Source organism: Mobula hypostoma, chromosome 2 (assembly GCF_963921235.1).
Source record: "Mobula hypostoma chromosome 2, sMobHyp1.1, whole genome shotgun sequence".
Taxonomy (NCBI): domain Eukaryota; kingdom Metazoa; phylum Chordata; class Chondrichthyes; order Myliobatiformes; family Myliobatidae; genus Mobula; species Mobula hypostoma.
Genome location: NC_086098.1, coordinates 95,780,537 through 95,808,148, shown reverse-complemented (window position 1 = coordinate 95,808,148; position 27,612 = coordinate 95,780,537). Strand labels below are relative to the sequence as shown.

General features: G+C 38.7%; 1 protein-coding gene across 1 annotated transcript in view; it reads left to right on the top strand.

The window, feature by feature from the left end:
- The window catches only part of lmbrd1 (LMBR1 domain containing 1), a 206,305-nt gene extending 186,630 nt beyond the window's left edge, over nucleotides 1-19,675 (top strand). Inside the window, exons 15-16 of the mRNA XM_063040281.1 lie at nucleotides 11,690-11,781; nucleotides 13,192-19,675. Of these exons, the coding sequence (XP_062896351.1) occupies nucleotides 11,690-11,781; nucleotides 13,192-13,314 (215 nt within the window). The 3' untranslated portion in view covers nucleotides 13,315-19,675. The remainder of the gene's footprint in view (nucleotides 1-11,689; nucleotides 11,782-13,191) is intronic.
- The last annotated feature ends 7,937 nt before the right edge of the window (nucleotides 19,676-27,612 follow it).

Sequence of the window (27,612 nt, the reverse complement as noted above, 5' to 3'; positions counted from 1 at the left end):
ATGATTAATAAGTTTGCAATAGACATTTTGTAGTGTTATAGATAATAAGGATTGTTTTAAACTACAGCATGACACTGATCCACTGGCAAGTTGGGCAGAGCAATGACAGATGGAGTTTAATCCTGACAAGTGTGAAGTAATCCATTATGAAAGGTCAAATAAGGGAAATACATACACAGTAAATAATAAGGTCCCACAGAGGTTGTAGAATGAAGCAACTGACTGTAGTGTAGCTCTTCTGAATGAATAAAGTGAATTTGAACAGAAGTCTGCATCCTTCATAATACCTAAGAACATTATTGTAAAAGAGTGAATGTGGGATGAAAAGAGAACTGGATTATCATCAAATTTATGACCAATACCCAGAACAAGGAAATTTTTATTATGGTGCGTAAGTGGTAATCAACAAGCCATTATTAACCCTAATAGAAGGAGGGTTAGGTAACAGAGAGTTACTTTAAGTAATTTGAGCTCAGGTGGTTGTGACTAATAGGGTACTGCAGGAATTGGAGCTTGAGGTTCAGCTTTTCCAAATCTATTTCAATAATTTGGATGAGGGATATCAAATGCATATAGCCATGTTTGCACATAAATCACTGGAAGGTAATATACAGGTCAGTTGCCTTTATTATGAAAGGCTTTGAGTAAGGTTATCTTGGTGAAATGACATAGGCTCTGGTGAGATTGCATTTGGGGTAATATATACCTGCCTGTTAAGTTATGTGGCTCAGAATTTTGGACAATATCTTGTAACATGAGGAAATGAATTGTAGCGGCAGAGATGTGGTTTTTGAGGAGGATATAAAGAATATCATGGATGAGGCGAATATCTAAGGAGGATGTCATGAACAGAGCAAACACAAAAAGAGAAATAATGCATGAGATCATGACAAGGCAACGTAACTTCATTGGACATGTGATTAGGAAAGAGGAGTTAGAATGCATGGGAATTATGGGAAAGATTGAAGGAAAGAAAGCAAGAGGAAGACAAAGACAAATAATGATGGAGACAGTAGCCAGAGAACTGGAAATAAATACCAATGAATTGATCCACTTGACCTGAAACAGGAGTGTGTGGGCCATGGTAGTCAAAGCTCAAACTGGGCATGGCACCTGATGATGATACCTGCCTGATTTCCCTTGTATTTAGAAAGTGGAAATGCAGCAAAGGTTCGTCAGGATGATTCATCAGATGGGTATTGTCTTGTGAAGAAGTATTGAGAAAACTGGAACTGTACTCTCTTGAGCTCTGAAGAATGGAAAATTTTTCTCTGGAAAGAAAAGTTGAGCTTGACAAAGATAGATGCGAGATTACTGAAATCAGAGAACAACCTTAAAATAAAAGGATAGCATTCAAAATTGGCACAAAAGAAGAGCTTTCATTCAAAGGGCAGTGAATATTTTGAATTCTTTATCAAAGAGGATCATAAGGGTGCAGTCCCTGAGGATATTCAGGTCAGAGCAATGGATTTATGAATCTTAAGGAAATGCAAGGATATTAAGAAAGCAGCAGTGAAATGAAAGGTCAGCCTGATCTTATTGAATAGCGGAGCAGACATGGGTTCTGATCTATCTATCCTGTTTTTTTTCTTTTGTTCTTGTGCCACTGAAACATTCATGTGGAAGAATAGAACAGATACTTAGACTGTCCACTCGCAAAATTTAACAGGATTTTGATCACGTTGAATTTGATCGATTATTGCAAATCTTGTCAATTGATGTTATCTCAGTACATTTGATATGGGTCAAAGTAGGTTATTTAAACCTTACACTTTGGCGTTGTGGCCAGAGCTCATCTTGATTTGAAGTATAAATTGTTCTTTAGTGGAAATGTGAAGTGGCCTATGTTCATTGATATTTGTTCAGAATCAGGTTTGATATCACTGATACGTGTCGTCAAATTTGTTGCTTTGTGATAGCAGTACAAGATAAGACATAAGAAATTGCTTTTGGTTGCAATAAAGATAAATTAATAAATGGTTAAATAGCACAAATATGGAATACTTAGGTAGTGTTCATGGACTGTTCAAAAATCTGATAGAAAGGAAGAAGCTGTTTCTAAAACACTAAGTGTGGCTCTTCAGGCTCCTGTGCCACCACCTTGAGGGTAGAAATGAGAAGAGGGTGTACCCAGGTGGTGATGGTCCTTAATGATACTTTTACAATCCTTAAGAAAATAGGATTCTGCAAAGCAATGCAAATCAAATTTTCCTGTTGAACTTTTAATATTTTGTAGAAAAGCTCAACAACTTCTCACAAGGCATCTGTGCTTTGCAAGTAATTAATCTTTCAATTATTAGACAATATATATCAGTTCCAAAGGATAATTATATAACAGTGATAACTTAAAGTATGTAAAACATAATTCATTCACCCTTTAGCTTTATGGTAAACATTCCTTCAGCGCATGCATGCTGAATTTACAAGCATCAGTTTATCTTTTTTTAATCAGCTTAGTTCCTTTCTCAACCAATAATATTGATTTATGAACTGAGACTATTTATTTTAAGCACATTTTCCCATTTTTAGATTTTAAAAGGTCAAGCTAATGCTAACTCCTCCCAACAAGAGGTCAGTTTGCCGTTGGCTTATTTTAAGTATTTAACCGAACTGTGCATGCCATTGCTAGAAAGTGAGTATTCTTTTATCTTAAATATGGTAAAGCTTTGTCAATTTGAAGTTGAGTGTTTTTTTTGTTGTAATGATATGATGACTGGGCTGCTACAGTGAACCATTTGTGGATGACACTTAGCTGCCATGTACTTCAGGTGTGCTGCGAGAGAACTGCAGATGGTCTGCAATGCAGCTAATTTGTCTTTGTGTTTGTTCCACAAATTACGAGCTTTCGTTGCTTTTGCAATAACACCTTACTACTAATGTTTTTTTAAAGGATAGATGAAAGGGTGGGGTAGAATTATGCAGGTGATAATCCCAACATGATAATGAGTAAGAAATGAAGGTCAAAGTCATCACCAAATAGAATGTAGCAGAATGAATGCACCTTGAATTCCGGTAAGTTGGTGGCGCTACTCAGATGCAGTAACTTCTACGGGGCCAACAGAAGGTGTTGTTTCTCTTTTTTAAATGTATTTGTTACAATGGCAAGACCCTGTTGGACATAAAGTACTGTAGATCTACCCCATTAGCGAGTTGATCGTAGGGGGAAAACTGAAGGAGCTGGACCTGGTGCAGATCCTACTGCTGCCTGCATTGGAGAGGCATTGGTGCAGTCTAACGGCGAGTGATTGTCTTAGCTGCTTCTCTTGCAATCGCAAGACCCTGTTATTGTTAATATGGAATGCTGCACGTCCAGTTCACTGTTTTATTGGCAAATGGTGGGAGAGCTGTGTGGCCTTGGACATAGTGAGTACTAGACTTCAGACCGCTGTGTTGCTCGTTTGCAGCCACCCAGGAGAGAGGCATTGAAGACCTGGCGCTCCACCAGAGACCGTGTGACACAGCGCAGCATCCATGCTGCTCTCCTGTGTTCACTCGGCAGAGGACAAGATGTATTGTGTTCGATTTCAGATTGCTGCAACACTCATAGACACAGGACTTGGACTATCTTTACTTGTGTGTGACTGTATTTTACTACTGTCTTGTATGTTCTGTGTGTGCCTTGTGTGAATGACTGTTGGTACTATGTTTTGCATCCTGGCCCCAGAGTAACACTGCAAAGTGTCACTTAGAAGATGCTGTAAAGATGTGTGAGAGTAGTCGGATGAGACTAAAATGAAACTTTTTGGTCACTAAGCGGTTTGTGTGATGTAAATCTAATACTATGCACCAGCCAGTTATCACCATTCCTACTGTAAAGTATGATGGAGGTAGCATGCTATGGGGATGCTTTTTAGCAGCAGGGACCGGAAATCTGGTCAGGATTGATGGGAAGACGAATGCTGCTAAATTCAGAACCTGCAAGCTTCCCTCAGAAAGTTTAAACTCAGCAAGAAGTTGATAAGCAAGTGAGTCAGTGTCCTGGCAAAAGCTACACCATGAAGACAAAGGAGCACTCCAAGCCATTCAGCGACAAGGTTATTGAAAAGCACAAGTCAGGAGATGGATACAAGAAAGTTTCCAAGTCACTGAATATCCCTTGGAGTACAGTTAAGTCAATCATCAGGAAATGGAAAGAATATGGCACAGCTGTAAATCTGCCTCGGGCAGGCCATCCTCAAAAACTGGGTGACCGTGCAGAAGGGGACTAGTGAGCGAGGCCACTACGAGACATGTGACAACTCTGGAGGAGTTACAAGCTTCAGTGGCTGAGATGGGAGAGACTGCGCATACAACTGTTGATCGGGTGCTTCACCAGTCGCAACTTTATGAGAGAGTGGCAGAGAAAAAGCCACTGTTGGGAAAAAAACACGTGAAATCTTGGCTAACGTAAAGCCAAAGCTACACAGTAATGGCTTAAAAACAATAAAATTAATGTTCTGGAGGGTCCAAGTCAGAGTTCAGACTTCAATCCAATTGAGAATTAGTGGCTGGACATGAAAAGGGCTGTTCTCTCACAATACCCATGCAATCTGACAGAGCATGAGCAGTCTTGTAAAGAAGAATGGGGGGAAAAAATGCATTTTCCAGATGTGCAAAGCTGATAGAGACCTATCCACACAGACTAAAGGCTGTATTGCTGCCAAAGGTGCATTTATTAAATACTGACTCAGAGTAGGTGAGTAGTTATGCAATTAGTTAACTTGTGTTTAATAATTGTAATAAATATATACCAATTTGTAGACATTCGTTTTCACTTTGGCACGAAAGAGTTTTTTTGGTTGGTCAGTGTCAAAAAAAAACAAATTAAATCCAGTGATTCAATGTTGTAGCACAATATAATATGAAAACTTCTGGGGGGGGGCGGGGTAGGGGTATGAATACTTTTTATAGGCATTGTACAGGTTTCCCCCGCCATCCGAAGGTAGAGCGTTCCTATGAAACGGTTCGTAAGCCGGAATGTCGTAAAGCGAAGAAGCAATTACCATTTATTTATATGGGGAAATTTTGTGAGCATTCGCAACCCAAAAATAACCTACCAAATCATGCCAAATAACGTATAAAACCTAAAATAACAGTAAATAATAGTAAAAGCAGGAATGATATGATAAATACACAGCCTATATAAAGTAGAAATAATTTTCCACAATCATTGCCGGCACTGTTTTCCGTAGCAAAAATTTCACGCAAGCGCTCTCGGCAGAAAATCTCACGCAAGCGCTGTTGGCAAAAACACTATCTCCAGTAACCTTTAAGCTATGAAGCTGCCAAATCATACCAAATAACACGTAAAAATACACAGCCTATATAAAGTAGAAATAATGTATGTACAGTGTAGTATCACTTACCGGATTGTCGAAGGTCGAGGTTCGTCGTCTACTGTGGCTGATGTGGAAGGCTTGCTTGACTGCTTAGCCTCACGCATTTTTAGATCATACAGTTCTTTGTAAGCACTCAAACCATCTTGCAAATATGCCCTAAACCGACGTACCCTTTCAAAATTAAAAGTTGTACTTTATCATTGCAGCGAAAATCTCACGCAGTTGCTTCACGTTCAGTTCCTGGACGACTTCACTTTTGTTACTGAATTCGGTTTCAATTGTTGTCCTTTACTCTTCCAATTGCATCAGCTCTTCATCTATCTGTTCTTGGTCATGGGATGCCAAAACCTCTTCAACATCATCTTTGTCAGCTTCTACAAGCCAAACTCACTTTGTCCTTACTTCGTTCACCATGATCGAAACGCTTAATTATGTCTAGTTTTACGCTGTGTAACACCCTTACGAGCTCTTTTAAGCTTTTCTGATACCTTAGAACTCATCTTGCAAACGGCTGCTCACAGGCATGTGTTTAAGCAATGCCGGCTAGAATGCAGTTCCGAATCCCAGGGAGAGTGACTGCTCGGGGCGCGCGCTGCCTTTTATTGCGCGCTGCCTTTCTTCGTAACAGTGAAAACACCTTCTGTAGCGAAAACAGGTAACTAATGTAGGTCTTTCGTAACAGGTTTCGTAAAGCGAACGTTCAAAAAGCGGGGGACACCTGTATTCATTTGGAAGTTGGAGTTAAAAATATATACCAAAATGAATGTGTTGTACATGTGACTGCTCTTTTACATCATAATTTCTAACAATTCTACATTGTTAATAGTTCTACAGTTCAAAGTGGTTGTGGATTTTTCAAGTGTAACTTAGTCATGATTTTATTTGATAGCCTCATATTTCTAGGCTCTCCTTTCCTCCCTGACCTTCATTAGCAGTAGTACGAGGAAATAAATTCAGTAATCCATCTCTAATAGAATATTTGCATTTGCTAAAATGAAAATGTTAAGGGGTCAGTTAAATTTCTTAAATCGGAACTTGCAGTCGCAATGTTGTTCAATGACTAATTATAACCAAAGCTTGAATGTGGAGCAAGCTTCAAATTCCATGTTTAAAAGACACCAGTACACCTTTAGGAATTACAAAGGGATGATGGGACTCAGAGTTTTATTGTTAGACATTCACACAGATGAACTTCATTTGAAGAGAAATAAAGAGTATAGGTTTCTGTAAATAAGTTAATTTACTTGTTCTGTATGCAGAAGCCAAGAAAATGGATTCCACTTAATAAAGCCACTAATATGAGCTCATATCATCCATCTAGCCCCATTATCCCTCTTCTTTGCCTATTCCAAAAGAGTGGCAGACTATTGACAGTTGAAAGGCTATTCATTATAAGAAGCTTGTGTGAACCGGCTGTCTAATAAAAAAGAAAGATAATGTTCATAGACGCAAATAACAGGAATACTGCAGATGCTGGAAATTCAAGCAACACACATCAAAGTTGCTGGTGAACACAGCAGGCCAGGCAGCATCTCTAGGAAGAGGCATCTCTTCCTAGAGATGCTGCCTGGCCTGCTGCGTTCACCAGCAATTTTGATGATGTTCATAGATATCTGATATCATATAGAGACTGAAGTGTATAAGGATCAGATCACATTGGGGGGAAAAAAAGCTGAAATTTAATGCAGATTAACATTGGACGTCCTGGTGTAGTGGGTCATCTAAAGCTATGAAACTTGGAATTATAACAAAGACAGTCAAATATTTATGATGGAAACAAAATGTATTATCAATAGATAGATTACATTTACATTTTCCCATAAGATAATTTCTCCCTATCCTCTGGGACCCCCATCTCTTCTCTTTTTCATCCTAAAATGCATATTTTTTGCTTTATTCATGCTTGACTCGGTAAATTAATTTGCAGCATGTACTCTCAAATCTAATATTTCAGTAAATCATGAATATAAGGAACCCACTCTGTGGAGAGCATTAATTCATTCAAATGGAAATTACATTTTGACAAAATAACAAGTTGAAATACATAATAGCAATTTGGAAAAATGATGTGGTGACTATAGCTGGTTTTGGAGGACGAGATCACTTTGGACTTCTGATTCCCAAAGCTCTCCACTGCCAGGGTTCTGCTTGTTCTTTTTCCACTTTCCCTGGAGCTTTCTCCTGAATGTTTCCTCTGGTCTTCATCTGATTGATTCATGCCAATTCTCTTGCAAAAGATTTTCTTTCCCACTGACTGCATTTTATTCATGAGTGCAATACACCCCTGTATCACTACACCAGCCCCTGGCTAATTACTTTGAGTTACTGTTTCCTCCTCCTCTTTGCCCTGTGCACTTATCTCTCAGGGTGCTGCAGTGTTACATTCTGGTGAGCTCATATGATAAGGGCAGAAGCTTAAGCTGGTCCTGAGCACTAAAACATTCAGATTATCCAGAGGGTTGAGGAATTAAGTAGTTTATTCCAAGTGAAAACAATTCATCTGTCTCTTCACAGCTTTTATAGTTTAATCTTTGCAGTGTTCACGATGGAGTCTTGATATTGGGTTCGCCTTCTCCTTGCTTTTACCTAATTATTGGTCTGGACTGCCAATTATGAATCAGCAATATACAGTATAATATAATCACTACTTCAGCTATGCCCACCACCTCACTTGCCCAATTTCGTAAGCCAGCTAACCTGATAGTTCTTGCTTACCTCAAATAAGCACTCCTCAAAACTTGCTTTCTTTAGCTATCCAGTCTGGGGCCAATTGACTGAATAAGTAATTCCACACATTGTCATTTCTAACCACTTTATCAGACAAGCATCTGTTCCATCAAGGCCAGTGTTCCTGTTCCAAATAGAACTAATAATTTTGAAGCTTTTAGGACCAAACTGGGGAAGGTGAGATACCTGGCATAATCATAGGACATTCATTTCTTCAAACCTGCTCTGCCTTTCTGTATGTCATGACCGATTTCCTCTCTTCCACCTCTCCCACCCTCGTCCCCCCACTCCCCCTCCACTCTTCCCGCCCCCACCCAGTGTAGGATTTGAGAAGATAAAACATGCCATCTCATGTATTCACATATTGTTAAAGAAATCTCCCTGTCACTTAATACAGTTTGGGACATCTGTTTTGCCACTTAAAATTATGGATGTTTCTATTTGCATGGAGCCATCCTTCAGCAATGTGACAAAGAGAGGTATGTATTGGGTGTTCGGTGTTTTGTGCTCAGGTGAGGCTCTGGTACTTGGACGTTCAAAGTGGATCCAGCAATTGGGATGTGTTCCCATTATAATAGGAATTTTGGAATATTAGTGTGTCTAAACTCAAGATATTAAAAGTAGGTAATTATAGCCATTTAAACTGCAGTTAATCACAGAGAAATAGAGCACAACATTGTACTGTTGTGTGTCAGGAGAAGAGGAATAGATTCTCTAGAAGATCTGTTTATGTTAGATAAAGGTCTTTTATATCTACCATTTCTAGTTTCCAGTGACGCAGTCACAACCACAACAGTTCTCGTTTGAATTAACTATCTACATAATTTTATAACTCATGAATAGCTCCATTGCTCTCCAGAAAATTTCCTGCTATCTCAGATTTCCTTACTTATATTTGAACTCAGTCATAACAAAAGTGTTTTTGTTGTTCACCTTTCTAATTACTCACCACCTGCAAGTTTGCTTTCTTCATTCAGTGAACCAGCACACTTCAATTTCTCTGTACAGAAATATTTATTGTTCAGTCAATGTTTAAAAAGACAAGATATTTCATGTTTGCACAACAGGGTATAATCTCACATTTTCCCCTCATTATGCTCCATTAGTACATTTTGTCACTTAGTAAACCTGAGTAAATTACTTATAATTATCTGAGACCAATGTGCAGCTCAATTTCTCATGGTGCTTTAGTAGTCTTGAATATTTCAGCTCTATCTGTCCATTAATTTCAGAAGGATGTCTTTTAGGATTGGGATAGCCTAATAACTACAAGCTTTAAAGTAGGAATGAAAAATTAATTTTCTCTTGGAGTTCTGCAGTGAAGATTATATCTCTTAATGAACAGAATCTACACTATTCAGAGCAACTGTGTCGAGTAGCACTTGGGTCCCCTGTAATATTCTCAGTTATAGACAACAAAGCTATGAATTTGTGACTAAAGTTCTTCATTGCTACATTTTGCTATTTCAGGAAAAATGCCATCTTGCTGCCAGGGCTTTATTGTTTTTTGTTGGGATGTAGCCTTTTCATTGCCTTGATGTTCAAGAATATTGTCGAGGTGGGCCCAGATAAAGTCATATGCACTCAAGGTGAAGGAGAATGTTGGAGTTGAAGAAGACTTCTAAGTGTCCTTTCCAGCAGATATTGACTTCCTGCCTTTCAGTGATATGGGGCTTTAAGAGGAGTCTTTGCCCAAAATGTCAGCTGTTTATTCATTTACATAGATGCTGCCTGACCTGAGTTTCTCCAACATTTTGTGAATGTTGCTTTGGATTTCTATCATCTGCAGAATATCTTGTGTTTATATGGGTCCTTGGATGTTTGGACTCTACATGGTGTTTGCATTGTTGAATAACCCAAGTGTGTCATGATGGTCAGCAAATCGTTAAATCTTCTGCATTCTCTCTCATTATCATCATTTCCTTAGGGTCCTTGGATCTCTGCCTTCAGGTGCGTCTAAAGCTGCTTTATTCCCCTTGAGGCATGGTAGTTTTTTTCAACCTAGGAGGTTGCGTGTTTGTAGTTAATGAGCTCCTGGATCTCTTGTTCATTCTCATCAAATCAGTCCTGATTCTTACTGCTGGAGAAGCCAAGAGTTTCTTCACAATTGCCAATTAAAGTGGACTTCACAGCAACCCATAAGCTATGGATACCTTACAGCTCCTGTAGGTTTGGAATTGATGGGTTGTTTGCGAGGCAAAAAGAACCAGCTGTGTGGGTCTCTGGAGCCTCAGCCTTTAAATTCTTGCTGAAGTACTTCATTTGTAGCACAGGTAATTGTGGGCATATTTTTACAGAAAAAGCTCAACATAATCAAGGTGATCAATTGTTCTGTCTATAATTATGGACTTCACTAATTTCCTGACAGTATTTCTTTGGTATCTTTCTTTCATCTTTATTCAGTGCCAGAGTGATGCATGCAATTGTCCAATCTAAAACACAAGTCCCCAGTCCTCGGATATTGTGATGAGGACAACTGCATTTCTTTGATTTAATTTTCAAACCATGAAAGCAGCTTACATGGGAGATTTGTAACTTTTTCTTTTCATAGAATATAGAACTGTACTGCACAGTCTGGGCCTTCAGCCCATGTGTTGTGCTTACCTACAGTATATAAATCTGCTCCATGATGGATCTAACCCTTCCCTCCTACACAGCCCATGACCCTCCATTTTTCTTATATTGCTTTTGTCTGAGTTAATTTCAACAATTCCAGTGTTTGATTTCTTGTGGTGTGTAGAACAATATTTTGACCAATCAGATTAGTTCAAGGATGGAAGATAACTAAGGAAGTAAAATATATTGTTCACTAAAAATATTGTAAGTTTTGTTATTGCATACCATGTAATCAATCTGATGTCTTTTCACCCATTTCAAATAGCATTAGTCAAATTGAATTAAGGCTACACACTATTCTGATGCTTATGTGCTTATAATGGGAAAACAATTCTAATGCATTATTGCAGTATTTGTTCATCTATAATAATAAAGTATTATTTAGCACAAGGATGAAAGAAAGGGAAATGGAGCGTTATGAGCAGTGTAGGAGGGAAGGGATAAACCATGGAATGGGTTAAAAGGTGGCACTACCCATACTGTGCTGTACTATTCTCATGATCTGTTTCTGAAACAGCTATCCAGTTACAGGTTTTTACTTCAATCGCAAATATTTTAAGCTAAAAAAAATTAAATTGATAAAATACTCAGTGAAAATTAATAAAAATGTTTTTAGATTAAAACTCTCAAACTGATTTATGTGGTTTCAGCAGCGAGCAAATATTCCATATTCAAACTGCTTGAATTAACAGATGTTGAGATGTAAGCTTATATTTGGTTGCACCTTGAGGGAAATCCATTCAGATTCATTCGGTAGCATTTTGGTGTCATCAGGTTAGAATCTTTTGAACTTGGATGTGGTGATGCTGGAATCTAATAATCTCTCATTTAGGCTTGACTGAACGTTTGCACGCTATGCTCAAGGGTGTTCAGCATGTTTAGAAAATTCAGGCCAAGGGAAGAAATTGAGACTGGTAAAAAAAAATTTAATACAGACAAATCAAATTGCTCTCTGATATAATTTAGCCAAGAATTATTGACCCTTTTCATTTCAAGCCATTGAACATGATTTTTGTTCTGAACTTTAGATCAATGCACAGTGACAAGAACATACCTCTTCCTTCACAAGTTCTGGTTCTTCAATGTTGTTTACTACTTTGGCAACTGGGCATTTATTGCAGTAAGTTCATTATTCTTGTTAAGATCATAATTTGACTGCTGGAAAGTTTTTACGTTTGAATTGATCTCTCTAAAACTTGCAGTGAAGTGTAGACCGATGGAAGGTATTGCTTTTCCAGTGATGTGATGTCACACTTTGTAACTTTAAGGTGTAGCTGATGTCTTTGCATTTTTCCTTCTAAATATGAGTGGATTTTCCAGGAAACCAATGCAACTCCAGAGCAGTCAAGTGGAAAAGACACCAGAAACCAATTTTCTAACTGCCTATATTTTTGTCACCTTTGAGATTTCCTGTCAGAAGCAATGCAGTATTTAAGTATACTTACTGTGGTTCCAGTTTATTCATGTCTGTCCACAGAGATACTCTTGCTTTCTTGATGATTATTGTCTGTAGCACCATAAGTTGTTGCATTACTGGTGACCAAGAGCAGTGATGAGAGAAAATTTTCCCTACCAATACTGATTTTCATCAGCAAACCTTTAGCTAGATTCCTGAAATAACGTACATGTGAAGTACTTATGTTAATAATTAGATGGAATAAAGCTAAAATATCTAAAATATGATACTCAAAGAAAACAATTGCATCTGAAAAGTGACAATGTTAGATTGAAAATCTTTGTTGTTTTAAGCCCCTTCCATCTTTATGCTCCTTAAATTAGGTTTCATGTGCATTCCTCCAGTCTACTGAGATTGACCCTGAGAGAAAAAAAGTGTTTCCTAATGTTACATTGCAGGAAATGATGACCCTTCATTCCAGACTCCTAAACCATGAAAAATATCCACATAGTATCTGCCTATCAAACTATCAATGATCTTTATATATTTCACAAGAAGATGTTATAAATTTATACATTAACAAAAATTATTCTAATTGCCCTGTCTAAATCGCCCCCTCCTCCTTGGATGTTCTTTTAAACCCCAGACATGAAGCAAGTCTCAACTCAAAACATTGACTAATCCTTTGTCTGCACAGATGCTGCTCCACCTTCGGCAGTTCATTATTGACTCAAGATTGCAGCACCTGCAGTCTCGTGTCTCTTTTTTAAAACCCATCACTGAGTAACACTTGTAATTTTTCTTGACATTTTTTCCCCCTATATCTTGGCTTCAAATTTTGTTTTGATATTAAGACATCTGATTGTGGTACAAGTCTTTTTGTTATTTATGTTGCTGTTCTTGAAGGTATTATTTGGAGAATGGATCTGCACTGTGACTGTATTTACGTTGCTTGGGAATTCTTGATGATAACATTGTTATCCTTAATCACAAACTCAACATTTAGTTTTATTCCTAATGGTTACACTGTGATTTCTATGCCTCACAGAGCATTGTAACCATGAAACATCTTGTTTGAAATGCCAGCTTTTAAATTTACAATTAATGCTTTGCATTAATGTTCTTTGTTTGCAGGTCTTCTTAATTGGGCTAATTGTCTCTTGTTGCAAAGGAAAGCGATCAGTCATTGAGGGGGAAGTAGATGATGATGATTCAGACTTCAGTGATGACGAATTCATGGAGAGACAGCAAGTTTAATTCCTTGATGCATATGTGTGAAAAGAAACTTCATATTCTAGTATTTATCACAGTATGGAAAATCTATTTCATTTGTTCCTCTTTTGAGTGAAAACTTTGAAAAAGGGGTCTAGGTGGTGTGTGGAGTTAAATAAAATTGAATAAACATTAACTTCAAACTTAAACAAACTTTCGCAAAGGCATCGGAATGGGACTCTATGATTCTTAAATAGCCTCAAATGAAGCAAGATAATTTGCTGATCACTGCACTCAATCTCTGGAATTACATACGAGGGGTGATTGATAAGTTCGTGGCCTAAAGTAGGAAGAGTCAGTTTTAGAAAACCTAGCACATTTATTTTTCCGGTGGTTGTGGAGCATACGGATCCCTTCTTTGTAGAATTCGGCACCTTGGACCTCCAGAAGTTGTGCACAGCATGGGGTGATTGATAAGTTCGTGGCCTAAGGTAGAAGTAGATGTTATTAATTTCAAACATTCTGCATTTTCACTTAAAGAGTTGAACTGCGTGTGCATATAACAAGAGCTCTATAACTCATCCCCTTCTACCTTAGGCCATGAATTTATCAATCACCCCTGCTGTGGACCACCTGGAGGTCCAGGACACTGTCATTACATGCATGTGCATTTCAACTCTTTGAGTGATAATGCAGAAAGCTTGAAGTTAATAACTCATCTCATTCTACTTTAGGCCACGAACTTATCAATCACCCCTGCTGTGGACCACTTCTACAAAGAAGGGATCTGTATGCTCTACGACCGCTGAACTAATTGTGTATATGTAGGAGAGGCCTATGTTGAAAAATAAATGTGATAGGTTTTCTAAAATTGACTTCTCCTTCCTTAGGCCATGAACTTATCAATCACCCCTCATATATTGTGTTTTTTGCCATTTACCATGAAGTCACAGACTTGGGTAAAATATGCTCTTTTTAACTTGGATGCATACAAAACTAACTAATGTAATGTATGTTTTGGTTAACAGTTTTCCTGATAAAAATTTAACTTGGGTAAGCACTGACTGCCAAGTTCAATTGAGCAGTTTACAAAGGTTATCTAATGTAATGTAGGAGTTAAGTTAATCTTATAATAAAACTACTACAGAAACGTATAGGATTTTTTTTGATTTTGTTTATTTTTCCTTTTCTGTCAACCATGGTGTTACACAGACTACCTCCCAATATCCCTCGTACTTCAGTCATTCTGTTGCCAGGTGTCAATCCTTGTGGTGTAGCATCATGTATTGGAGTCATACACCACTTAAAAATGAAGCACGTTGCTATGGTTTTTGATCTTTTGTTTATTCTCAATTTTATTTCAACTGGAAGCGACATTAAAATGAAGGCAACAAGTTGAAATGTGGCCACAAAAGATAATTTACATCTCTGATCTCTGCATCAAAATGACTAGAACAGTTAACAAAAATCCATATTGCCTCCTTGTATAAATGTAATATGTGGAGGAAGCTCTAACCTGGAACAATCATAGCTGATAACATTGTAAATGTTTTTCAACTTGCTGACATTTTCAGTTGAGCTTCATTGTAATATTATTTGTATATTAATGCAAGGAATCATGTAGAAAGAATCAGAATTAAAGTTCAAATTTATTATCAAGATACTGTATGCATACCATATACAACCTTTAGATTCATCACAAAACAAAGAAACAACACAATCCACGAAAAGCCAAGTACAACAAAGACCGAAAGATGTACAATGTACAAAAGAGGACAAGTCGTGCAAGTAGTTTTTTTTAAAGAAAGGAAAACAAGTGATACATAGAACAAGAGCTGCAGAGTCCTTGAAAGTTAGTACCTCGGCTTTGGAGTTGGTTGAGCACTGAGGTGAGTGAAGCCAGTCCAGGAGCACAATGGCTGCAAGGCAACAACTGCTCTCAAACTTGGCAGCGTGGGACCCAAGATTCCTGCACCTCCTGCTCAATGGTAGTAGCAAGAAGAGAGGGAGATGGGTCAAATGCAGGCAGACAGTGCTGGATACTAGTTTGTTTTCCACTCTCCTGCCTCCATGCTTTAATCGGTGTAGGGTAATGTAGCTGAGCATGGGTATGTATTTGACTTTCAGGCCTTGATACAGTATTCGCCTCCAGCAATGGCTGCCCCAACAATGGACATAACTGCATTCTCAAAAGTTAAGTTCACCACATCCTTCAGCAGATCATAAAATTACTAGTTTGTTTTAACAGTTCAAAAGTACATTTCTTTAGGGAAATTGCAGTCTGCCAATTGCAGTGATCATAGTTTAGAAGAAGTGTATCTAGTAGAGTATCGAATAGTTTTGTGAGCTGCCTGCAAAATGTTACCCACGCCATCTTGCTCAGGTTTGTTGTCACTAATGTTAGTGTGGAATTTGCTGTTTTATTTCAGCAGTGCTGTGCAGGCATAGTAATAACTATAAATTACAATAAAAAATTAAAATAGTGCCAAAGTAGAACAGTGAGGTAGTGTTCATGGACCATTCAGAAATCATATGGCAGGGTGAAGAAGCTATCCTTGAAACATTAGGTGTGGGTCTTAAGCACTTGTACCTCCTCCCTGGTGGTAATAATGAGCCATGTCCTGGATGGTGAGAGTCCTTAATGATGGATGCTGCCTCTGTGAGCTAGTGCCTTTTGAAGATGTTCACAATGGTGGGGAGGCCTGTGCTTATGATGGAGCTGGCTGAGTCCTCAACCCTCTGAAGCCTCTTTTGTTCATGTGCAGTGCCATCTCCAGACCATAATACAACCAGTCAGAATGCTTTCCATGGTACATGTATGGGCATTTGCGAGAGTCTTTGGTGAGATACAAAATCTCCTCAAATTCCAGGTGAAGTACAGCTGCTGGCATGCCAAGGTCAAGGTTGCATCAATATGGTGAGCCCAGGATAGATTCTCTGAGATGTTGACATACAGGAACTTGAAACTGTCCTATGAAGGGTGTCGACCCAAAGCATCAACTGTTTACTCTTTTCCATAGATGCTGCCTGGCCTGCTGAGTTCCTCTAGCAGTTTGTGTATGTCGTTTGGGTTCCAACATCTGCAGATTTTCTCATGTTTGTGAACTTGTAACTGTTCTTCATTTTCATTGCTGACCCTTCAATGAAGATTGGTGTGCCTTCTCCAGATTTGCCCTTCCTGAAGCCTACAATAAGTTCTTGGGTCTTGTTATGTTGAGTGCAACTAATAGATATTGTTTCCATAACAAGCAATGTCTACCATAACTGATAAACACATCAAACAAAATGTTATAGATATCATTGCTGTATTTTGTTAAAGTTTTGCTATATTAAAAAAGCTATTGAAGGAACTTGGTGGGTCAAGCGGTAGATAGATAGATATTTTATTGATCCCAAAGGAATTACAGTATCACAGGTACAAGTGTACAGATTTACAAATATTAGAAGAGAAGTAAGAAAGTGTAAAAGCTAAGTTGCCTCAAACATTCTTAACAGGAGGGGATCATCACATTCTCAGCTATTGGTTGACTCATTATAGAACCTAATGGTTGAGGGTAAGAATGACCTTATATAGCGTTCTTTGGAGCAGTGCAGTTTTCTTAGTCTAATACTAAAAGTTCTGTGGAGACATAGGGTTCTCAACCCAAAATGTTGACCATCTCTTTGCCTCTACAGATATTGCTCAACTCACTGCATTCCTCCAACATTTTGAGTATTGTTTTCTAAAGTTTTTGTTAAGATGGAAATGACTAGTGGCTTCCATGCCAAAGAATGGAAGCTGTTTAATACAACTAAGATCAACAAAATCAACAAAAGATGTTACTATTCAATTATCTAGTACATCTGAAAGACAGCACGTCTGACAGTGTTGAGTTAGCACCTATCAATGCTGCAGCCACAAGTAGCGAAAAGCCAAACTGTATCATGAAGAGAGGACAACTCAAATTGAAAATTTTAATCATTTAGTTGCACTCAAAATCTGTTTGTTAAAGCTGTTTCAGTCACAGATGATCTGATTAGAGACCCAGAGCCCAGGATAAAAAAACTCTACCTTGGTAAACTTTGAAGCTGAATTCAGTAACATCAGGTAACTAATGTGCTGTCCCCAGAGAAATTTGTGAGATAAGTTTCAAACCCAGCTGGATCACTAGGATCTAATGTAACAAGTTATCACATTGCTAACTGTCTTCGGTATGGTGAGATGATATATTAATGTAAATGTAGTTTGAAAAAATAGTTAATTTTATAAAGTGTAAACATAATGAGTGATCTCATCCTTGTCTATATCATTATTAAAAGAGTCCAGCAAAGTACTCAGCATCTTTATTCTGAATTCTTAATCAGACTACTGGGACATTACTGCAAGATGGAAACTACGTTCCTCCAAATTTTCTATTACACCTTTCAATTCCCCTACAAGATGTCCCAAAGTACTTGGTAATTAGCAAGGTATTTTTGAAGTGTAATCTTGATCTTACCTTAAGAATTAGAGCTCAGATTTTCCTTCATGGAGTGCCTATGTCACAATATAGCACATACACTTGCTTTATTTTTGAATTATGTATATGAACTATATAATACCACAGCCCAATTATTATGATGTTATGTGGATTCATGTGTTTTACAGTTAATTATACTGAGCTGCAATTGCTTTACAATGTCTATAGGAAGTGGATGACAAAACATGAGATTTCAAAAAAATGCCTTGTAAAAATTGGTTGGTGTCTTGTTGGTTCCCTGTTAGAATTACAGTGCCTATAAAAAGTATTCATCCCCCTTGGAAGTTTTCGTATTGTTTAGCAACATTGAATCGCAATGGATTTAATTTGTATTGAAGGTCCAGCTGCTGGTGAGTCAGTATCTTGGCAAAAACTACATCATGATGAAAAAAGAATGCTTCAAGCAACTCCATGAAAAGGTTTTTGAAAAGCATAAGTCAGGAGATGGATACAAGGAAATTACCAAGTCACTGAATATTCCTTGGGGTACAGTTAAGTCAATCATCAAGAAATGGAAAGAATATGGCACAACTGTAAATCTGCCTAGAGCAGGCCATCCTCAAAAATTGAATGACCATGCAAGAAGAGGACTAGTGAGAGAGGCCACCAAGAGACCCATGGCAACTCTGGAGGAGTTGCAACCTTCAGTGGCTGAGATGGGAGAGAGTGCACATACAACTGTTGCTTCACCAGTTGCAGCTTTAGGGGAGAGTGGCAAAGAGCAAAAAACAACACATAAAATCTCAGTTAACATAAGCCAAAGCTATACAGGAATTGCTTAAAAACAGCAAAGTTAATGTCCTGGAGTGGCCAAGTCAGAGTCCAGACCCCAATCCAATTGAGAATTTGTGGCTGGACTTTGCCGCAAAAGGATTGTTTGTTCATAATCCCCATGCAATCTTTGGCAGAGCTTGAGCAGCTTTGTAAAGAAGAATGGGGGGGGGGGGTGCGGATTGCAGTATCCAGATGTGCAAAGCTGTTAGAGACCTATCTGCCCAGACTCAAAACTCTAATTGTTGCCAAGGGGGTGAATACTTAGGCAATCAATTACGTTGTGTTTTATATAGGTAATTTAGATCACTTTGTAGAGATCTGTTGTCACGGAAGAGTCTTTTTCTGTTGATAGTATCAAAAATAAGCCAAATTAAATCCATTGTGATTCAAAGTTGTAAAACAATAAATCATGAAACTTGCAAGGGGAGGGGGTGACTACTTTTTATAAGCACGGGAAATTGGATAAAATAATCTACCTAAGGGTGGATAGGTTAAGAGTATGTTGATTTAAAATTTCCTTCTCAAATATCACATTTGCCAGTTAATGCTTTAAATGTTAAAAGAAGTACAGTGTTTGAAGATTGTTTGAATGGGAACCATGACACCTGGAAAATTAATATTCTGATTTGCATTGTAGGTATATGTCCTTGTGTCTCAGTGATTTTTGAAGAAACAATTCAGAATTACACTTTATTTTACTGACGTTAATGATGTGCTTAAAACCCACCTGAAGGGAAAAAAGTGAAAACTAGCCATTTGTGAAATGAGATTTATACAAAAGACCTTGTCAATCTGTCTTTTTACTCCACCAGGTAATCCTTTATAATCTGAAATAATGAAGGATCTCTCTTGACATCTTCAATGCAATAGAGGAAAACAATTCAGAGTAATTAGATTTTGCATTGTGATTATATTGGATGCTTTAGAATTAAAGGAAATTGATGTAGAACCAGAATAATTCTGCATATGTTGGTGAATTTGCTAGACTCAAGATTTTTTTTATCAGAGATTTAGTAGCTTCAAACTGAATTTTCATTTTATACAAATATAAAATAGTAATTAAGTTAATAAAGTGTGTATATCAAAACTCATTCAAATGAACGAAACTTCTGTAAATCATCAGAATAAAAATATGGGAAACTGACCTATTAAGAGCTTTCTTTTGTGCAGCTATATTAATGATGTTAGTTTCTGTTGCCTAGTGCATTAGCTTTCTGACAACATAAAGAGTGCTAGTGTAAATTATTTTTCAACATCTAGAATTGAAAATGTTACTAGACCCATAACCTATATATAAAATAGTTTGTAGTTGTATAAAGAAAATAAATCCTGCAATGTCACATCTGTTTAAAATTGCAGGACTTGTCAAATCCAGCCCTAATCATAGTGTTCTTTGGAGGAACAAGACCTGGGAGGTGTCCCAGTCTTTGTCAAGAGTTTTGGATAGTCTTCAGTCTATGAAGGGGTTGATAATAAAGACAAAAATAAGGGCTTAAGTAAAGGTTCAACTAGACTAATATGGATCCACCAGCACCATTTGGGGAGATTATGTGCCCTTCAATAGGAAGTTCTATTGTCATATTTCAGGGTTCATTGCTTTCTTCAATGTTTTACTGAAAGCAGAAATGTCAACTAATTGGCATACAGAAACAGAATTGGGCCTTTCACCCTTTGAGTCTGTTCTGACATTGTTGATTCATGGTTGACCTACATGATAATTTGATCTATTCATCTTAATTAATTTGCCTCATCTCTAATGTAGTACTTCGTTTAACATCAGTCTGTTTGGAATCTTTAGTTTTGTATTGCCCCTTACTAAATATCAAGTCTTTTTGAGTTCACCTGCTTGGATGATGACATGGCTGCATTTTTTGGTTTGGCCTATGCTCTCCAGTCCTTAAAGCAGAGATTTTCAGATTGGTGTGGGAAATATGTTATGACAGTAAGCATTTTTGTTTTTTTTTTTGCAAAGGGTGTGCATTGGCAGCGTTATTGTCAAACCTTTTCCTGTCCATGTTTTCGTGGCATAAGGGCAACATGACAGCACAGCAGTTAGAATCATGCCTTACATGGGTTCAGTTCCCACTGCTGTCTCTAAGGAGTCTGTACATTTTCCCCATGATTGTTTTCTTCTGGGTGCTCTGGTTTCCTCCCACGTTCCTAAAGGACGTACAGATTTGGGTCAGTAAGTTGTGGACATGCTATGTTGGCACTAGAAGCATGGTAACACTTGCTGGCTGCCCAAGCACATCCCTGGACTGTGTTGGTTGTTGTCACAAACAACTCATTTCACTGTATCTTTACAAGTTTGATTTTTGTTCATACAAATGGCTGAAACAAATCTTAATGAAGGCAGAAGCAGAGATAATGAAATTTTATATTTTAACTACTGTGCTTCATTGCTAATAAAGTTTGTCAAGATGCTGAGGTTACATAGCAGAACCTAAAATCCCACTAGATTTTGTACGTGCTGATTGTGCGAACTTAAGAAACTTATTCAACTGGGATCTAGCTTTATCCATTAAGTCTGCAGTTAGAGACCATCTTCATAATGGATCAAATCAAATGGTTCATTTTAATATCAGAGAATGTATACAATATACAACCTGAATTTTTTACTCTTCACAGACATTCACAAAACAAGAAACCCTATAAAATGAATGACAGAAATATCAGAACCTCAAAGATGACCTTCTCCCAAGGGTCTCGGCCTGAAATGTCGACTGCACCTCTTCCTAGAGATGCTGCCTGGCCTGCTGCGTTCACCAGCAACTTTGATGTGTGTTAGTTCTGAACTGATATTGGTTATTCAAATATAATTCTGCCTGCCAGAAAAAAAATACTACAAGGTGAAGTCAAAGCATTGAAGGAATCAAAGTACATTTATTATCAAAGAATGTATGTTGTATACAACTCTGAGATTCTTCTTCCTCATAGTCACGAAATGAAGAACCTGTTCAAACAATATAAAAAAGCCATCACCCCCCCCATCAAAAAAGAAATAAATTGTGTGAATAGCAACAACAAAAAAAGTAAAGACCCAATCAAAAGGCATATTTCAGTTCCGCTGGTGTTTATTATCTGCAGGCTGACTCAATTCAAAATCACTCAAAAAGAAACCAGAAAACAAGAACACATCTTAAATGGGAATTAGAGTCCACAGTTGGCAAACTGCATTGATTAAACCTTGCTCCAGCACCATCCTCTGACAGCATTGATAGAGAAAGGAGGGAGAGAGAGAGAGACCATCACATGCAGATACCTTCCTCAGGCGGCAGCAGACAGTGCTGAACACTCGTCCTCCACACCTGCCTCGATGATTTCAATCTTCCTCAGTGCTTAGATCAGCGAGAGATGGAGTTGATTATGCACCCATGTCCCGTCTCCAGGCTTTCTGGCCTCCTTGCCACACACTTAGCTCACAGCGTCACGGTACTGTCTCAGAGACAAAGCACCTGATCGACCTGAAAACACACTTCCAAAGATTAGATAACAGGCTCAGACAGTAGTCGAACCACATCTGAAATAAAAAGACATAAAAGAAGTGAAAGGAATTGCTCCACGACCCATCTTGAGGATGTTGCCCTTGGTAGTGTTGTTCACTGGCACCATCTTTAAAAAACCTTTCAAGCCCCAGATTTACTAGAACCGACACTGCTTTACACTGCAACTGAAATTACTGGCAGTTCTATGTGAAAAGGCTGGTATTTTCTAGTTTAGCAGTTAGTCTGTATGATCACAGATCACCTGAACTTGCTGGCAGCTCCTCACCACGACTATTTTAACTATGCTGTTGTGAAGCTTTTTTTCTCCTCGAAATAGGCACAGTCTCTGGGTTCTTTCTTCTATTGAACAAGTGGCACAAAGTCCCAATCACACATGAAAATTCTGTGGTTTCAGTGATGATAGACAACATAGAGTTTCATGGTGAATTGTTGACAGAAACTCCTGGATTTCATTGTCACAACATATGGGAAGTGAAGAACAGGAAGAAATACTTGTAGGTCTTTTTAGGTTTGGAAATCAGTCACTTGGGGTGCTATAGGTATTAGTGCTGGGTTCTCAAATATATGCTATCTATATTCTTGACCTGGATGACAGAACCAAATGTACTTTAGCAAATTTGCTGATGATACAAAGAAAGATATTACAACTGCAAAGAAGCTGGGAGGCATAAGGAGAGAGCAAGAAAGCTGATGTTGAGATCAAGATCAGATTAGCCATTAGGTTACTCAGTAGTGGAGCAAACATAAGGGACCAATTAGCCTACTCCTGTTCATTTTCTTACATCCTTATGAATGTTTCTCTCAGTTCCTTGGAGTTCTGATGGCATAGCTAGGAGCTTTGCGTCATTACTTCTGCCAAATCCAGGTCAATGCTAAAAGGACTAAGCCAAGTATGAAATATTAAGCTGTTTCAACATAGACTGTTGATATGAGCAGGTTCTTTTAGTTCAATCAGTGCAACATGCCTTCACATAATTTCTGCTAAACACAGAAACAGCATGTTTTAATGGAGATAAGAGTTCCCACAAGAAATGGATCTCATTAACGTTCTGCAGTCTAGCCACATCCAGCTGTGAACAGTAGTGAATCATTATAAAGCTAACAGGGAGTGAGGGAGTACCAGAAAAACCCCATGCAGAGCCCAACAGGGTGAAAACATAAGGTGAGACTGAAGTATTTTCAACCACCTTCAGCAGGTAGGTGTGATCAAAAGTTTCAGTTGTGACAAGGCTCCTACCTCTCACTCTACCTCCTCCCATATAGCTATACCACTATAATCTACCCAGTGGAATGTTGCTGAAAATACACTACTCAATATAAACAGAACAATTCTAATCTAATCCTTCGCTACTCCTTAGCCTTCTCCCAACCATCAGCAAAGGGACTGCATCAGTGATTGATAGTGCTTTGAAGTCCTACAAACTCGCAAATAACCAGTCTGTTTTGCTAGGACTACTTGACTTCAAAACACATCAGGTAAACCTGAACTCAAGAGGCCATTTGGTTGTAAACTCTTCATGACTGGAATTGTACCTTGTTCAAAAGAAAATGGTGGTGATCGTTGGAAGTTAATGTCTGATGATATATATGCTCCTTGATAATAAATTTACTTCGAAGTCAGGAGTGGGATGGCTCACTCCTTACCTAGATAAGTGCTTCTCTGGTAACACTTAACATAGTTACACAAATTGCTGGCAGAACTCAGCAGGTTAGGCAGCATCTATGGAAATGAATAAACAGTCTGCATTTCAGGTCAAGACCCTTCTTCAGGACTGGAAAGGAAGAAGGAAGATGTCAGTATAAAAAGGTGAGGAGGAGGGGAAGGAGGATGAGCTAGAAGGTAATAGGTGAAACCAGATGGGTGGGAAAAGTGTAAGGGCAGGAGAAGGTCTTTGATAAGAGGGCAGAGTGGACCATGAGAGAAAGGGAAGAAGGTTGGGCACCAGGGAAAGGTGATAAGAAGATGAGCAGGAAAAGTAAGAGGCTGGGTGGGAAATAGAAGGAGAGGGAGGGGAAAAAATTAGCAGAAGGAGAAATGGATGTTCGTGCCATCTGGTTTTAGGCTACCTAGATGAAATATGAAGAGTTGCTCCTCCACCCTGAGAGTGATCTCATTGTGGCAAAAAAGGAGGCCATGGACTGACATATCAGAACAACTTAACATAGTTGACACTATCCAGAACAAAGCCTTGTACTAATCACAGCTCCATCTGCTTCCTTGAATAGTCACTCTGTCATTTGTGCACTTTGGAGACCTTCTAACAACTTGCCATTAATCTCTCACTATGGAATCAAATGTTGTTGATTTGATGACTCCATTGTCATAAACAAATTATAATTAAATGAAATGAATTCAAAGGAACGTAACACTCCCACCTTTTAGGAAGAATGCTTGCTTTGAAAAAATATTCTCAATTTATGAATTCTGTTATCTCACTGGAAAAATTTGACAGTAGTTGATGGATGTGTGTTGTTATCCAAAACTATATTGTAATGTTAATACATTTACTAAACCAATACCTGTGGTGTATAAGCAGAGATTGGGTCAGATATGTCTCTGATCATGGAATTTAGAAGAGTGAGGAAAGATCTCATAGAAGTAGGCTAAAATGTTTGTTTCAATGCTACGAGTACTATGTGTAAGGAGATGAACTTAGAGCCTGGATTACAACATTGCCATTACAGACACTGAGATTGACTACTCAGTGTTCCTGAGTTATGCTTTAGACATGATAGTGTTGGGGGGGGCGGGTGTTGGAGAGAGAAAGATGGAAGGGTTGTGTACCTGGTAAAGAAGGATGTCACAATGGTATTCAAAGAGGACATACTGGAGGGCTCATCGACAGCTAATTTGGGTGGAGCTCAGAAATAGGGGCAAATGTGCTGACAGTATTGTAATACAAACCTCCCAATAGCCACTGACAGTTGAAGGAACAGGTATGTAAACAGATTATGGAAATATACTGAAGCAACAAGATTGACATAGTGAGGGACTTTAACTTCCCCAGTATTGATTGTAATTTAACACAAGAAGGTGTGATTGGGTGGGATTTCTTTAACATACCCAAGTGGAGTTCTTGAAACCTTATGTGGAGAGTCCAACGAGACGAAAAAACATACTGGATGTAGTTTTGGGAAGTTAGCCAGGCCAAGTTACAGACCCAAATTGTGGTTGACCACTTTGGGAATAGTTATCACAACTTCTCATGTTTTAAGATGGTTATAAATAAGGGTAAAATTGGACCTTGAGGAAAGGTACTAAATTGGGGGAGGGAAAATTATGACAGGACAACAAGAGCTAAGGGGCATCTCCCACAATCCTCAACTTCTATGCCCTCCGTGCCTAGCTCCGCTATGAAAACCTTTCACCTTTCCCCCAGTTCTGAAGAAGGCTATTAACCCAAAAGATACACTCCTGCTTCAGATGTTGCTTGACTAGCTGAGTTCATCTGACTTCTTCTATTGTAGCATTCTCTTCATGCACAGTTCACATTTGTAAATATGTTCATAGAATTATATAAACAGGAAGGTAAGATTGCTTACAGCCTTTTACAATTATTCATGAAATCACCTTCCATTACATTTTTAGACACCAGTTCTATTCCTAGTTATAGGGTCATGCTATACAGAAACAGTGGCTTTGCCCACCTTGTCAATGCCACTGTTGTACCTATCATCACTAATCCCATTTACCAATGTTAGGCCCATACCCTTCTAGATTAGATTAGATTCAACTTTATTGTCATTGTGCTGAGTACAGATACAAAGCCAATGAAATGCATTTAGCAACTGACCAGAAATGCAAAGAATAGTGTTACTTACAAAATAACTGCGAATAGAGAAAGTGCTACAGCACACAAATATAAAAGTACTGAGACATTACAATATGGATGCAATACTGCTTAGCACTGTGATGAGAGGTTCAGCAGTGTCACAGCCTCAGGGAAGAAGCTCTTCCTGTGCCTGCTGGTGTGGGAGCGGAGGCTCCTGTAGCGCCTACTGGATGGGAGGAGAGTTTAAAAGTCCATGGTTAGGGTGAGATGCATCCCTGATAATGCTTTTCGTCCTGCCCAGGCAGCGTTTATGGTAGATGTTCTCAATGGTGGGCAATTGGGTGCTGATAATCTGCTGGGCAGTTTTCGCCACACGCTGGTGTGCTTTGCGGTCCGATACGGCACAATTGCCATACCACACTGAGATGCAGTTGGTGAGAATGCTCTCAATGGTACAGTGGTAAAAGTCCATCAGTATCCTGGGACAGAGGTGAGCTTTCTTGATGGTCCGCAGGAAATAAAGGTGCTGTTGCGCCTTTCTGATCAGGATGGAGGAGTTCAGGGACCAGGAAATATGGACACCAAGGAATTTGAAGCTTGATACACGCTCCACTATAGTTCCGTTGATGGGGACGTGAATGTGACTCCTGGCATGCCTGAAGTCCACAATGATCTCCTTGGTCTTCTGGGTGTTAAGGGCCAGATTGTTGTCAGCACACCACACAGCCAGGTGCTAGACCTCGTCCCTGCAGGCCATCTCATCATCCCCTCTGATCAGACCAACCACTGTGGTGTCGTCTGTGAACTTGATTATGGAGATAGAAGCATATACAGGAACGCAGTCATAGGTGAAAAGGGAGTACAGAAGAGGGCTCAGCACACAGCCTTGAGTATGCCAGTGTTCAGGGTGAGAGTGGAGGAGGAGAGGTTGTCTAACTTAACCATGACTGGATGATTCAGTTATTTGTCAAGATGCTACTTAAATGTTGTCACATTATCTGCCTCCACCATGTCTTGAGCATCACATTCCAGATTCCAAATACCCTCTATTTGGAAAAAGCTTATGGCACCTTTGACACCTCCTACCTTTCACCTTATACCTATACTCACTTTCTTCAGACACCTCCGCGAAGGAAACAAAAAGTGTCTTTCTTTTCTTTCTCAGTTCCTCACATAATTTTACATTCTTCTCTCAGGTCACTCAACAGCTTCCTCCACTCCATTGAAAAGAAAACAAATCCAGCCTGTCCATTCACAAACAAGAGAAAATCTGCAGATGCCGGAAATCCAAACAACACACACAATATGCTGGAGAAACTCAGCAGGCCAGGCAGCATCAAGGTCCTGCTTGAAGGGTCATGGCCTAAAATGTCGACTGTATTCTTTTCCATAGAGACTGCCTGGCGTGCTGAGTTCCTCCAGCATTATGTGTGTGTTGCCAGTGTTCATTCTTGCTTTATAACTGTAATGCTCTAATCTAGGCAACATCCTGGTGAATTTCCTTTGCAACTTCTCCAATGCAATTAAATCCTTCCAAAACCGTGGTGGCCAGAACTGCACACAATACTCCAGGTGTGGTTTAACCAGTGATTGATAAAGCTGTAATATGATATTCTATTCTATGGGATCCCCTTCTCCACCTTATCCAGCCATATTACCACTTTCTGGGATCTATGAACTTGTATCCAAATTTTCCTCTGTTTATTCTACTCCCATGGGTCCTACCATTTACTGTGTACATCCTATTATTGTTTCCTTATCAAATACATTGCCTTGCATCTTTTCATTATT